Genomic DNA, 13,695 nt, shown 5'->3' with positions numbered 1-13,695 from the left:
ATAATATGTTATTATTGTAGGTATTCTAAATTTATTTAGGTGAAGAAATTTTAAAAAGTATCATTTTTAATAAAGGTACCTATTTATATTCAGAAGCTTAAAAACTTATTCCTTTATTAAACCACCAGAAACACAAAGGATTGAACATATATTTAAACAATTTAAGACAAAATAAATCTTTTAAAATTTCTTTACCAATGAATATAAAGCGCAGAATTTAACCTGTGATCTAAATTGTTTTATGTAAAAAATGAATTTATTTAAATTTACATATTAAATTAATTTCTGTTTAATACCATGCAGTTACAATCTTCTAAAGATATTTTTGATTGGTATTAAGTGAGTCATAAATTATTTGTGGATCAAAGCTTTAGGGTTTTATTTGAATCTAAGCATGCCTTCCTTACTTAATTAAAAAAACTTTCATATTATATGGAGATAATTTAATCAGTGGTATGAGGTAGGGGGTCATCATCCCACTTAAAATGGAAATTGTGAACGCATGCCTTACCCTTTTTTCACCTCCTAATGTGTTTACACCTTATGGTAAATCGCTGTGCACGCCACTAATATCAAATAATCTTGAACATGCAGTGTATGTGTGTATGTCTAATTTAAAACCTAATTCCTCTTTTTCACCCATTTGATTTTTTTTTTTCATTCCTATTTTATAAAATGTCTTGAATGTCAAATTAAAAATAAAACAAACATTGCATGATTAAAATTGAGTAATTCTGCTAATAGATTGCGATAAAAACCTAAAGTCAATTTTTCCACAATTTATAAAACTGTATCTTAAAAAATGTTATCATAAGATTTATTTCTTTATCACATAAATTCTATTCCATGTTGTAAAAGTTTCAGAAACAAGATGGATGCCTGTCTCACTGTAGAGAGAGAGGTGGACAAAGTAAAGTCCAAGTTTGATTCCTATTCTGCTAATTTTAACAAACAAGTTGAGGAACAGTTGAAACAGTTAGGTATAAAGTTTTTAACATTTAAAATAGCAAAACTACTCTATAGGTTACTTACATTGATAGGTCTGTACGTCTCAGGTGCCAAAACCAGGTTTGATTTTTTAAGTTCTCCCCTACTTCATGACTTTATATCCATAGACACAGTGTTTCGTCCTTTTAGGGCTCATCAGTATGGCTCAATTCACCAGAGTTAATTTTGCACGTGGCGGGCTTGAACCGGGAACCCTTAGATTTCCAGGCCAACACCCTACCCATTGCGCCATTACCCCATGACGAGTTAGAAATGAATTTTGGGTCAAAGCACCATTTTATCATGTTTCATCTCCCTTCAACCCAGTTATAAAAACAGATACAGTATACGTGGATATTGTGATTTATTCTCGCATACACTTAATATCTATTGTTTCTCCCTGCTGGCCAATATAACGATTTCCCAATGCCCCTTTCCTCTACCCCATTCTCTTCCCTGACCACGGAGGAACGTATTGACCAATATCTTAGGACTATAATAGCAACCTAAATTTAAGACATCCATTGTTACCTATAAAATGCATTTTTTTAAAGCGAAGCTTTTCTATAATTTGGGTAGTTCCCTCCGTCCGTAACGGATAGCTTTTTTCGCTAATTTAGGCATGTTAGAATTGTCCTATTGATTTCAAACTTTGCATGGTGATTCCTGTAGTAGTTAGGTACGATTTAGAAAGCGTAGCAACTCTATAATCATTACCAGAATGTCCGTACGTCCATTTTAAACAAGTTAATTTTTTACTTTTTTTTAACAACAAATTTTTATGTGATCTAATTATCCGATTGATCTGATTTTTGGTATACTGATTCCTAGGACAACAAAGTATAATATTATAAGCGAAGCAACTCTATAATCAAGTCCTTAAAATGTAAGTATGTCCATAAACATTATTCTGTATCAAGCAGTTTTTAAACAATTTTACTTACAATTTTGCTTCGACATTTATACATTTATATTCTGATTATTCAGTTCTGACACTATACAAGTGTTAGTGTCCGTTTGTCCTAACGTTTCAGTGCTTCGCTTTTATGGATGTTGTCATCCTTGTTTTAGTTGAGTTGAAGAAGCGGATTAGCGAGGGAGAAGAAAATGAAGTGAACAGTGTACACAAAACTGACCTTAAACTTCTTACCCTTAAAATTTCAGAATGTATTGGTAAGTTTTGTCCAGATTATACAGGGAGGGAGGGTACATTGGATAGTAAATTTTTCTGGTCTTAAATTTTAGGAATTAGTTCTCTCATGTTATTGACTTAAAAAGTTAAATAAATTTTTTACTTTATTTTAGTGTTCTTTTATTACCTAGCTACCTAATATTTATTTCGTGATATAACTAGACAATATACATATTTAATTTACATATTACGTGCTAATACTTTTTTAATATGATACATGAAAATATCTTTTCTATAAATGAAAAGTGAATTCAACAAAAATATTTCAGTTTATTTTTTCTCTCCAAAAACTAATAGAAATATTTTTAATATTTTTAAAATTCTTTCATTTTTTATACTGTTATAAAAAAGTTTAATTTTCTTAGTTACTTTCCTTTGCCCCAAAAGGTAATGAACTGGGTTTGTACTTTGGACCAACCCCCTTTATCTAATTTTAGTTTTAAAAAGAAACAATTTCTGTTTTGTGATGGTTGGGGGTGTCCCACCCCCCAAGAAAATAGCCTAAAACCACCTCAGGTCCAGTAGGTATGTTCCCTGAAGAGTAGAATCCGATTGGTTCTGTGGCTACCGAGATCTTAAGGGACGGACGGACAGACAGACAGACGAATAGACGGACTGACATCATTCTACTTTGTATTATAGATAATACAATTTTGTTTCTAAATACTAAAATTGCAAATAAATATTTGAGATTAAAATGCGAATTTTAGGAAATTTTCATTAAGTTATTTATCTGGAAATATGGAACTTTATGAAAATGTGTTGAAAGTACAAAATTTTAATATTTTAGTGTACATGTGAGTTTTGTATACTTACCTAGGGAAATGTATTCTTAGGAAAACTATTTTATATTCTATATTTAGGGTCTGTCCGTACGTCCGAGACGGATAGCGTTTTTCGTTAATTTAGGCATGTTTTTTAACAATTATCCTATCGATTTCAAACTTTGCAAGGTGATTCCTGTAGTAGTATTTAGGTACGATTTAGAAAGCGTATCAACTCTATAATCATTGCCAGAATGTCCGTACGTCCATTTTAAACATGTTGATTTTTTACTTTTTTAACAACAAATTTTTATGTGGTCTAATTATCCGATTGTTATGATTTTTGGATACTGATGCCTGGGACAACAAAGTACAATATTATAAGAAAAGCAGGTCTATAATCAAGACTTAAAAATGTAAGTATGTCCATAAACATTATCCTGTATCAAGAAGTTTTTCAACAAATTTACTCAAAATTTTGCTTTGTCTCTTATTCATTAATATTCTGATTATTCAGTTCTGACACTATACTAGTATTAATGTCCGTTTGTCCTTTACTTTTATGGATGTTGTCATCCTTGTTTTTGTAGAAATATTTTCCTATTTTATGTAAAAAGTAATTTTTTTTCTTGATTAATTTAATTTTACGACAGAAAAGTTTATCTTTATTTAAATTACCCTACCTTTGCTATTATACACATTTTTATTTGAATTTTATCATGGAATTTTTAATCAAAATGTTTCAAAATTTGCACAACTTTAGGTGAAACCATGTAGTACATTTTCTATACTTCGTGACATCGTATCTTAAGGTGCGTTCCGTCGTATTTTCACAGTAGCTTTTCTCCTATTTCTAGCCCATACGGGTGGCTCTAACCCTTGCGGGGGCAATTGCGTAACCCTGCAGGACAATCATAAACATTTACCTAACCTAAAATAACCTATCAAAAACTACATACTGTGAAAATACGACGAAACGCCCCTTAAGAGACGATGTCACGAAACCAACAATTCCCGAAAAATCATGTATTGTAAGTAGTGGCTATGGTTTTGTTAGTGTTTTTTTTTACCCCTATTACCCCTAATTTTACTTTAAGAAATAAAGTGTTTGAGATAGAGTAAGGTATTCAAATAACGAGAGTATAGACTATTTTATACATATCCCCAATGATCACAAACAAAATTACGCCTTCTCAAGATTAAGATTATTGGATATACAGTTTAAACGCCTCTAGTTTGTATCCTATCGTATTATAGACAATTTTCCACGAATAATAAAATTAATTTTAGTTTTGTGCTCCTGGGCCTCGGCTCTTCGGGGCCAAAAAAACTGGAATCAATCTTATAATTTTTTTATTTTACTAGGAAAGCTTGCGGTTGACCACCGAGACTTGCATTCAACTGTTTCCAAAGTGGGCAAATCTATCGACAGAAATTTTGGACATGATTTTGATTCTACATATAAAGAAGAGTTCTTTAGGTAAGGTTTTGCATGTACAGATATTTTATTTGATGAAAGAATATATTACTTTTTATGCAATTGAACATTGATATAATGGATGTCATTTTTCACTATTTTTCAAAAAACACTTTTTTAGAGATGAACTTTGACTTGCGCAAAATCTATAGGTATAGAAAATAGTTTTTATTGGCATTTACAATTAGATCTGTAATACAACAGCAATTTTTATGTCTTTTTGAAAAAAATGGCATATAGTTTTATTCTCTTACGCCAATTCAAATTTATTTGTCTCTTGTTATTTGTATGGTCTGTGGGACCTCCTAAACAATGATCTCTAAAACGTTGGTCGGGCGTTTGTGGATTTTCAATTTTTTTTGACATAAAAGTATTAAAAAAAAAAAATATTTTAGTGGGCCAAGCAAAGAACATTTGTTAAACGAGGTTATCCTACAACATTTATACAGACAAGGACAACTAGATATCAGCGAAGCTTTGGCTCAAGTAAGTTTTTATACAACATTTATATTTTATACAGACAAGGACAACTAGATATCAGCGAAGCTTTGGCTCAAGTAAGTTTTTATACAACATTTATATTTTATACAGACAAGGACAACTAGATATCAGCGAAGCTCTGGCTCAAGTAAGTATTAATACCACAACATTTATACAGACAAGGACAACTAGATATCAGCGAAGCTCTAGCTCAAGTAAGTGTTAATACTACAACATTTATACAGACAAGTATAACTAGATATCAGCGAAGCTCTGGCTCAAGTAAGTGTTAATACTACAACATTTATACAGACAAGTATAACTAGATATCAGCGAAGCTCTGGCTCAAGTAAGTGTTAATACTACAACATTTATACAGACAAGTATAACTAGATATCAGCGAAGCTCTAGCTTAAGTAAGTATTAATACTATAACATTTATTTAGACTAGGACAACTAGATATCAGCGAAGCTCTGGCTCAAGTAAGTTTTTATACAACATTTATACAGACAAGGACAACTAGATATCAGCGAAGCTCTGGCTCAAGTAAGTTTTTATACAACATTTATACAGACAAGGACAACTAGATATCAGCGAAGCTCTAGCTCAAGTAAGATGTTTTATTGTAAAATGCCTGTTTGTGTTTGATTCCTCTCCTAGGTGTTTGGAAGTAATTGATTCATTTCTATAAGTATCCGGCTCCCTCACTGACTGACTCACTAACTCCTTCCCACATCAAAAAGTTGTATAATTCCATAGGTATAAGAGTAAAGAGTCAATTTGTTTATGTTAAAATTGTTATAACTTTAAACCCATTTTTGTATTTTCTAGGAGAGAGAGAAGAACAATGCTACTCATTCTATATTAAATTCTATTTCATTGCATTAACGCAACAATGAACAATTCGATCTTGTTGTAGTATTCTCTTGTTTTGACTAAGATTTATTGAAAAAAAGATAAAGGGGATATAAATATTTTATAAGAACAACAACTTTTTGAGACACTCAAAACCAATCTAGGACCAATAATAAACTTTTCAGAAACTTGTTGACCTATAAACTTGATAATACACTAGTACACAAAGATAAAAAAGCCAGACATGCAACCAGCTGTAGATTAATGTTGATTATTTTAGGAGTCTGGAATCCACGAGTATAAATCACAAAAAGAACCTTTCATTCAGATTAACAACATTCTGCAGGCTTTGAAGGTAATTCCTTGGATAAAAGTAACAGGATGGTTGTCTCTCGCTAATAAAAGATTTCGAATTCTGCTATGCTGATTTGGTTTTCCTTTTTTTTGTGGTATATCCTTACCTTTCAATTTGGGTTATTAGTTACTATATTTAATTTATGAATAACACGTGTTTTCCCCCTTAAACAGCAGGAAGTCTAAAAGATTTTGTTACAACTTTTTTTTTGTAGGCCAGAGATTTGGAACCAGCACTCACTTGGGCTGAACAGAACAGAGAAGCTCTCAATTTAAATGTAAGTAATAAGCAAGTTAATAATTAGGGAAAGATTTCTCTGCTGATTTTGAGTAGGTAAGGTTCACAAAAGTCTAAATGGATTGATGACTTTGGTGGAGGTGACATTGGACTTTAATTTACACTGGTACCCTAAGTTTAAACCGTTGGCCCAAAGGCTTGGGGTACCTTTATTGAATTGTGATTAGTTGGTTTCAAACTAGTGTTGTCTTAACTTGTCAACCAATAATTAAAATCTACAGAATGAGCAATTTTGTCTTATCATAATTGGGGCTGTATCTACATTATACCTTAAGATCACTGGACAGTGGACAAGAGACAGAAAAAATAAACACATAGTTTAAAGGATTCTGTAATGATATTGATTAGTGCTAGTTTTGATAATGAAAAACATACCTACTATTCTTTTTAAATAATTTTATTTTAAATTGTGTGTATATCATTTCTAGGGCAAGAATGTGCTATGTTTTGAGGAGCGGGGCCGAACCACAGTACAACAGGTACCTATACAATTTTACTTATAATTTAAAGTTTGCGATGCACTTCACCCTAGGGGATCAATGAGCCCCGTATAACCTAAACTTCAGGGATTTTAAGGGATGAGAAAATGGACGATACATTATTATACATCCCCAATGATAATAAACAAAACTATCCATCTTTTTTAAAATTTTAGATTATTGCATGGAAAGCTTGTAACCAATTAATAAAAGTACCCAAAGTTTTAAATGAATTTATTTCCCAGAAATCCACATTAGAACTGAGACTTCACAAGCTTAAGTTTATCAAACTACTTTCCGAAGGAGATAGGTAAGTCTTATTTTTTCAATCAGGATCTTTATAAAAAATATCCAAAGTGTTGATTCAACGAATAAGATAACGTATAGGTAATAATATAAATATAAACTCCGACGAGCCCTGTTTAGGGCCATAAAGAGGGTGCTAACATAAAAATCAAGCTTCTTTCAAGTGTTTGTCAATCTTTTAATTGAGCCAGGCTGGTAGAGGATTTTATTTCATTTGGGAGATTGTTCAAGCGTCTTACAGCTCTAGAACTAAAAGAGTTACGTGGTTACAAAACCAATGTTGTTTAAACTCCAATATTTATTAGATTTTTATTTTAGAATGAAGGCAATACTGTACGCCAGGAAAAACTTTCCTCGATTTGTACAAGGTATTTATTTTATTATTCCTAGTTTACCTAGGTATACTATGCAAGGGGTGGTTTTTAGCTATTTTAATGACTTTTTATTCCTTTCATTTCTTGAATATTTATAGGTGAAGAAAAAGAGATACAGAGTCTAATGGCTGCCTTGATGTATTCCGGACCAGAACTCGCCACCTCTCCATATGCTCATTTACTAGGTACCTATGTAGATTATTTTTTTTAGTTTGTTCTTAAGATTTATTGTTTTTAAGTAGGTATAGAAATGAGAAACAGCTGTTGAAATTTAGAATCGGATTTGGACCTGATTTTCTTAACAGAGCTTATCCAACACTAAAATAATTATATAATACGGCTTCGTAGGACAGGTGTCCTATTTTATTCAAATCAAAGGAACCAAATATTAAGGAAGATGTTTTAACTTTTACTTTAATATCGATTTTGGGGACATAATTTTGCTTATCATCATTGGGGATATAAATCAATTTAACGTCCATTGTTCTATTTCCTACGAACACTGGAATGTACCCTGACAAAATATCTAAAAATTTTATTTTGTTTTTAGATCCTAATCATTGGGTTGAGATTGAGGACATGTTCTTGAGAGACTCGTGCGCCCTACTGGGGCTTTCTGTAGAATCTCCACTAGGTAAACTTACATTTTAGAGACTCATGCGCTCTACTGGGGCTTTCTGTAGAATCTCCACTAGGTAAACTTACATTTTAGAGACTCATGCGCTCTACTGGGGCTTTCTGTAGAATCTCCACTAGGTAAACTTACATTTTAGAGACTCATGCGCTCTACTGGGGCTTTCTGTAGAATCTCCACTAGGTAAACTTACATTTTAGAGACTCATGCGCTCTACTGGGGCTTTCTGTAGAATCTCCACTAGGTAAACTTACATTTTAGAGACTCATGCGCTCTACTGGGGCTTTCTGTAGAATCTCCACTAGGTAAACTTACATTTTAGAGACTCATGCGCTCTACTGGGGCTTTCTGTAGAATCTCCACTAGGTAAACTTACATTTTAGAGACTCATGCGCTCTACTGGGGCTTTCTGTAGAATCTCCACTAGGTAAACTTACATTTATTAACTTCTTTTTTGTAGCGAATCTACTCTAGAATCAACTTTGTCCGTGAATTTTAATGTTGCTATTTAAGATAGACATCTGATATATTTGTGAAGATTTTCCTTATCAAAGACCATTCAGTATATAATTTACTTGGTCCGTCGGTCTGTCAGTTAAGCTTCAGTGTCTTTCATTTAACTAGAAATATAAAAAAAAGTGCAAATGATAAATAATAAAAGATTCATATAAAAACTAGGTATAGGCAAGGGTAGGTAGCTATTCTAACCAACAACTCTACAAAAAATCACGAAACCTCATTAAGCATCTGGTGGTATATTTTGTTTTTGTCATGTAATTGAAGAGGGGTGGGAAAGAAGAAGGGGAAGGGGGTTGTGGTGAAATTCTCCTTTATAGTTGTTTGTCAGAATATCATTCCCTTGTCCCTGGGTATAGGAATTTACGATACTTAGCCACTTAACTAAAAAACTCAATTTTAAAACCAATGATATGCATCTAAATTTTTCCTGAATTTATTTTTTTCACAGGCTAACCAGTAACTTAATTTAGGTGTTGCTGTTGAAGCAGGTTGTCTCACCCTCCCTGCTCTTCTTAATTTTAAACATGTCATGACTGATAGAAAGGTAAACGTTTAATAACTAGAAATATTTTAAAAATATATTTTAACTTGCTAAAAAGGTAAAATTGTTTTAAAATTAGCTGAATAAAGTAAGGATAAATTTTTTCCTGAATCTAAGGTGGAAAGGTGGCATTATAATGTAATTTATACAGGTTCTTAAAGTTCTCAATTCAATGAATTGCCTAAAAGCTTTGTTACTTAAGATACAATATTAAATCTTGATTTGGTTGTACAAACTAACAGTGTCGAATCTTTTCCACCAGTAATTTTAAATTTCAATCAAGGGAAGATTTCGATTTTCACAAATGTTTATTTGTTCAATTTATCATTGATTGTCCTATCCCTTAAGATCCCTGTATGATCCACATACATGCAGTACTTTTCAGCTCTTTAGTTGCGCTAGGTTGCCCCTCTCCTCCTTTTTATAGGGTTGCCCTTCAATCATAAAGAGGACAAAAGTTGGGTTTCACAAGGGTTGGGAAAACCCAACTAATGCATGTATGATTATTGATCCACAATAATTTATAGGAGGGTACCTCTGACAAGCTGATGACCACCCTGGTTGATGTATGGAACGGTAGGGATGAACTGCCTATTGAAATAGACCTACCCAACCAAATGAGGTTTCACTCAGTATTTGCCTGCCCCATCCTTAGACAACAGGTATGGATCTCTTATGTTTTTTTTTTATCATAAAGGGGTGATTGGATATAAAATATCGGATCATGGAAAGAAAACGAAGTATCGGGTTTCATTGTATTTTCACTGTAGCATTTCTCCTATTTCTAGCCCCTGCAGGGGGCTCTAACCCTGCAGGGGGCTCTAACCCTGCGTGGCCAATTTCCTAACACCTGGGCAATCATTAACATTTGCCTAAAACAAACTATCATAAGTTACTGTGAAAATACGACGAAATCCATGATCTAAATTTTTCTTTAGACTAAAGGTGTAATTACTTTGTAATAAAATACAAATATAAATATATAAAAAAAAATATGCAATAAATGCTGGTCTATGAATTTTTTTTGTAAGTTGCTTCCAAAATAAAAATTGTTAAATATAATACAGTCTATACAGCTTTTCTCAATATAAATAATTTTTATTATTTTATTAAACAATGTAGTAGTCATTCATTATAAGATATTTAATACCTTATTGTTCATTTTCTACTTACTAGCATTCATTATATCTTTTAATTAGCACATGGTAAACTACTAGACTACCTAAGAAAATAAAATACAAATTAATATTATAACATAGGGAATGTCAACAGTAACACCCATTAAAACAAGTTCCTAGAAAGAAATCCCCCCCCCTTTTCCCCGCCCTCTTGCCTACCTTAAGAAGGCTTCACATCCCCCTGATTAATTACCTACTGTGCACGAATATGCTAAAAAGTTACTAAAATATTTTTGCTTTAGGTTTCAGATGGAAATCCTCCCATGAGATTGATCTGTGGCCACGTTATTTCAAAGTAAGTGGAAGTTTTTTCAAGTAGCACAGCATATATAAAGCTTATTTAAAGGAATTCGAAATGGTTGATAAATTAATTGTTATCTCAGTTTCGATATACTAAATCCCACATTGCGTAGAAAATTACTTTGTGCTCTATTTTACACTTTACTTCCATAAATTTTAAGCTACTATTGACAGAAGCTACCTATATTATTAAGTTCTATGTTAAGTTTCATTTCTCTTATATCTGTAAATTATTATAAGGATTACTCTTATTGGATAACCAAGATTGTAGGTATGCAAGTTTAAAAAGTAATATGGCAAATAATGCTTCTAAAAGTTTAATTAATACAAGTTTTTTCCCCTGAATACACCGTGTCTCTATTCATAAGTACATTATTATTTTAAGATTATTTGTGCGTTAAAATTAATAAATTAATCAATAAAGTTAGAAACTACATACAAAGCAAAAGTTAAAAATGTCCCATGTTGTAAGAAATCCTATTATTCAAGTTTAATTATTCCCCTGTTCAATTATAAAATCGCAATAAATGAACATATAACTTTAATTTAAAAACTATTTTGTCTAATTTTCCGAATCAATTAAACGATAATATAATACCTTTATCTATGTCATTTATGAAATAATAATACTTTCGAAATTGATCTTTCAATAGGTAGTTTAAAATGTTAATTAAATCTAATTTTTAAGTATCTGTCAAAGCAAGGCGACGGCAAGGGGGGGGGGAATCGATCTTACACTATTAATTTGTTTTAAAAGGAAAATAAAAAATGTGTAGGAGGTTGTATGAACATTCACTCCCAAAAAACTTTCCAAGGAACAATATGAGGCTTCACTACACAGGAGAGCCATATCGATCTAGCGCTTACATAAATTAGGATTGATTGATTAAGATTAATTTCATTCCAATAAGGCACGGCAGAAGCGTTCTTATGGCTGTTGAGCTTTTCTATAATTAGGGTCGGTCCGTACGTCCGTCCGAGACGGATAGATTTTTCGTTAATTTAGGCATGTTAGAATTGTCCTATCAATTTTAGGTGATTCCTGTAGTAGTTAGGTACGATCTAGAAAGCGTAGCAACTCATTACCAGAATGTCCGTACGTCCATTTTTAAACATGTTGATTATTTTACTCTAATTATCCGATTGATCTGATTTTTTGTATATTGATTCCTGGGACAACAAAGTACAATATTATAGGCGAAGCAACTCTATAATCAAGTCCTAAAAATGTAAGTATGTCCATAAACATTATCCTGTATCAACAAATTTACTTACAATATTGCTTCGACTCTTATACATTTATATCATTCAGTTCTGACACTATACAAGTGTTAATGTCCGTTTGTCCTACAGTTTCAGTGCTTCGCTATTATGGATGTTATCATCCTTGTTTAAAGTTAGAAGAATAGTTAAACAAAGAAAAATATTTATTTAAAAATTGAAAACACTTATGAAAACGTTACAACATTTATTAATCAATCTTTTATTGTAAGGAAATTAACTTAGTTAATCATATCCTATTACATTTTATAATAATATCTTTTATATTGTTTTCTGTCCCTTCTTTCATTATTTTGTCACACAGTTAGCTGACAAAAACACATTGTAGTACATGAAGAATTGTCTGACTCTCATTTTATGCGTGAACTTTCAAAAAACTAGCAGGAGGAAAGAGGGGACAAATAAGAAATAACAAAATTACCCCTTCTGAAATAAAGATTAATAGTGAAAATGTTTTGACACTTGTAGTTTGTAATACCCAATCAAGTTTTCATAGTTTGTAAACTATAAAAATTTGGGTACAATAATAATTCACAGTTCAATGCCCCCTCCCTCCCTTATTAAACCTCAAATTTTTCATGTCCCAGTATTAGTTGATTCGAAATATTATCCAATTGAAAATTCTGGTATAGTCCTTTTCGTGGCAACGCACCTTAAGGGGCGTTTCGTCGAATTTTCACAGTAGCTTTTCTCCTATTTCCAGCCCTAGCGGGGGGCTCTAACCTAAGAAACCGATCAGAAGCCATTTTGAAAATACGAAGAATCGCCCCTTAAGGGGCGTTGCCACGAAAGGGACTATTTCCGAAATTTCTTATTGGTATCTAATTTATTTGATTCGTTGCCCTGTCCTTACTGAACTATAGGGATGAAATATAATGATCTTTCCTTTTGAAAATGAAATCTTTTTGTGTTTTAATTAACATAATTGATTATAGGTTAAATTATTCCATACATAATTCCACTTTAGTTTATTTATAGGCGTTATGGCTGATTGTAACAATGTGCGGGCATAACATTTAAGATCAGCCTTTAAAGTTTATAGATTTTTTGTTATTATCGATCCCAGGAACATTTTACTGTGCACTGTACCAGAGGTAGATTCTTTAAAAAAATTTGCCCCACTAATCGCTTAGTGGGGCAAAATTGTTTTCGTGAAAAATCCATCAAAATCACAAAAAAAATCTACAAAAGTTAGTAGGGCAAATTTTTTTAAAGAATCCACCTCTGATCTCAAAAATCTTACTACTACAAACTAATTTTCAAGGGGAAATAATTTCTTATCTTTTCAGGGACGCATTGTCCAAGTTATCAAGCAGCCACAGCAAGCTCAAGTGTCCGTACTGCCCTGTGGAACAGAACCCTGCGGAGGCTAAGAAAATAGTATTCTAATAATCTAACCTTTTTTTTTAAATTTGTATCTTTACTTATAATTAAGTAATATATATTAATTGTGTAGTATTTTTTATGAATTTTTCTACTGATAGGAAAATTAAATATTGTAGAATTTTTTTATATTATTTGTCTTTCAATATTATGTAAAATTAAAAATCACAATTTAAAAATCGTTTAGTTTTTCACCTATGCTAATACTAATTTTAGATATAATTATAACTTAATTTGAAAAGAATAATAAATTTTGTCTTTGGACCTAGAAAGTTGAAATTGTCCTTCCCCC

General features: G+C 31.9%; 1 protein-coding gene across 1 annotated transcript; it reads left to right on the top strand.

Moving 5' to 3' along the window:
* The first annotated feature begins 858 nt into the window (after nt 1-858).
* Nucleotides 859-13,433, top strand: Sou (required for meiotic nuclear division 5 protein souji). Its single transcript, XM_080146462.1, has 15 exons — nt 859-980; nt 2,059-2,160; nt 4,309-4,423; nt 4,816-4,906; nt 6,037-6,111; nt 6,326-6,388; nt 6,837-6,887; nt 7,133-7,197; nt 7,512-7,561; nt 7,666-7,752; nt 8,118-8,201; nt 9,191-9,264; nt 9,789-9,923; nt 10,682-10,734; nt 13,310-13,433. Exons 1-15 carry the CDS (start codon nt 872-874, stop codon nt 13,407-13,409), a joined length of 1,254 nt encoding a protein of 417 aa, XP_080002588.1. The 5' UTR covers nt 859-871; the 3' UTR covers nt 13,410-13,433.
* Nucleotides 13,434-13,695: the final 262 nt, after the last annotated feature.

The sequence above is a fragment of the Acartia tonsa genome, chromosome 13 (assembly GCF_053477335.1).
Source record: "Acartia tonsa isolate MP-2025a chromosome 13, ASM5347733v1, whole genome shotgun sequence".
In the NCBI taxonomy this organism is placed as follows: domain Eukaryota; kingdom Metazoa; phylum Arthropoda; class Copepoda; order Calanoida; family Acartiidae; genus Acartia; species Acartia tonsa.
The sequence above is the reverse complement of the archived record's forward strand: the minus strand, read 5'-3'. Positions and strand labels throughout refer to the sequence as shown.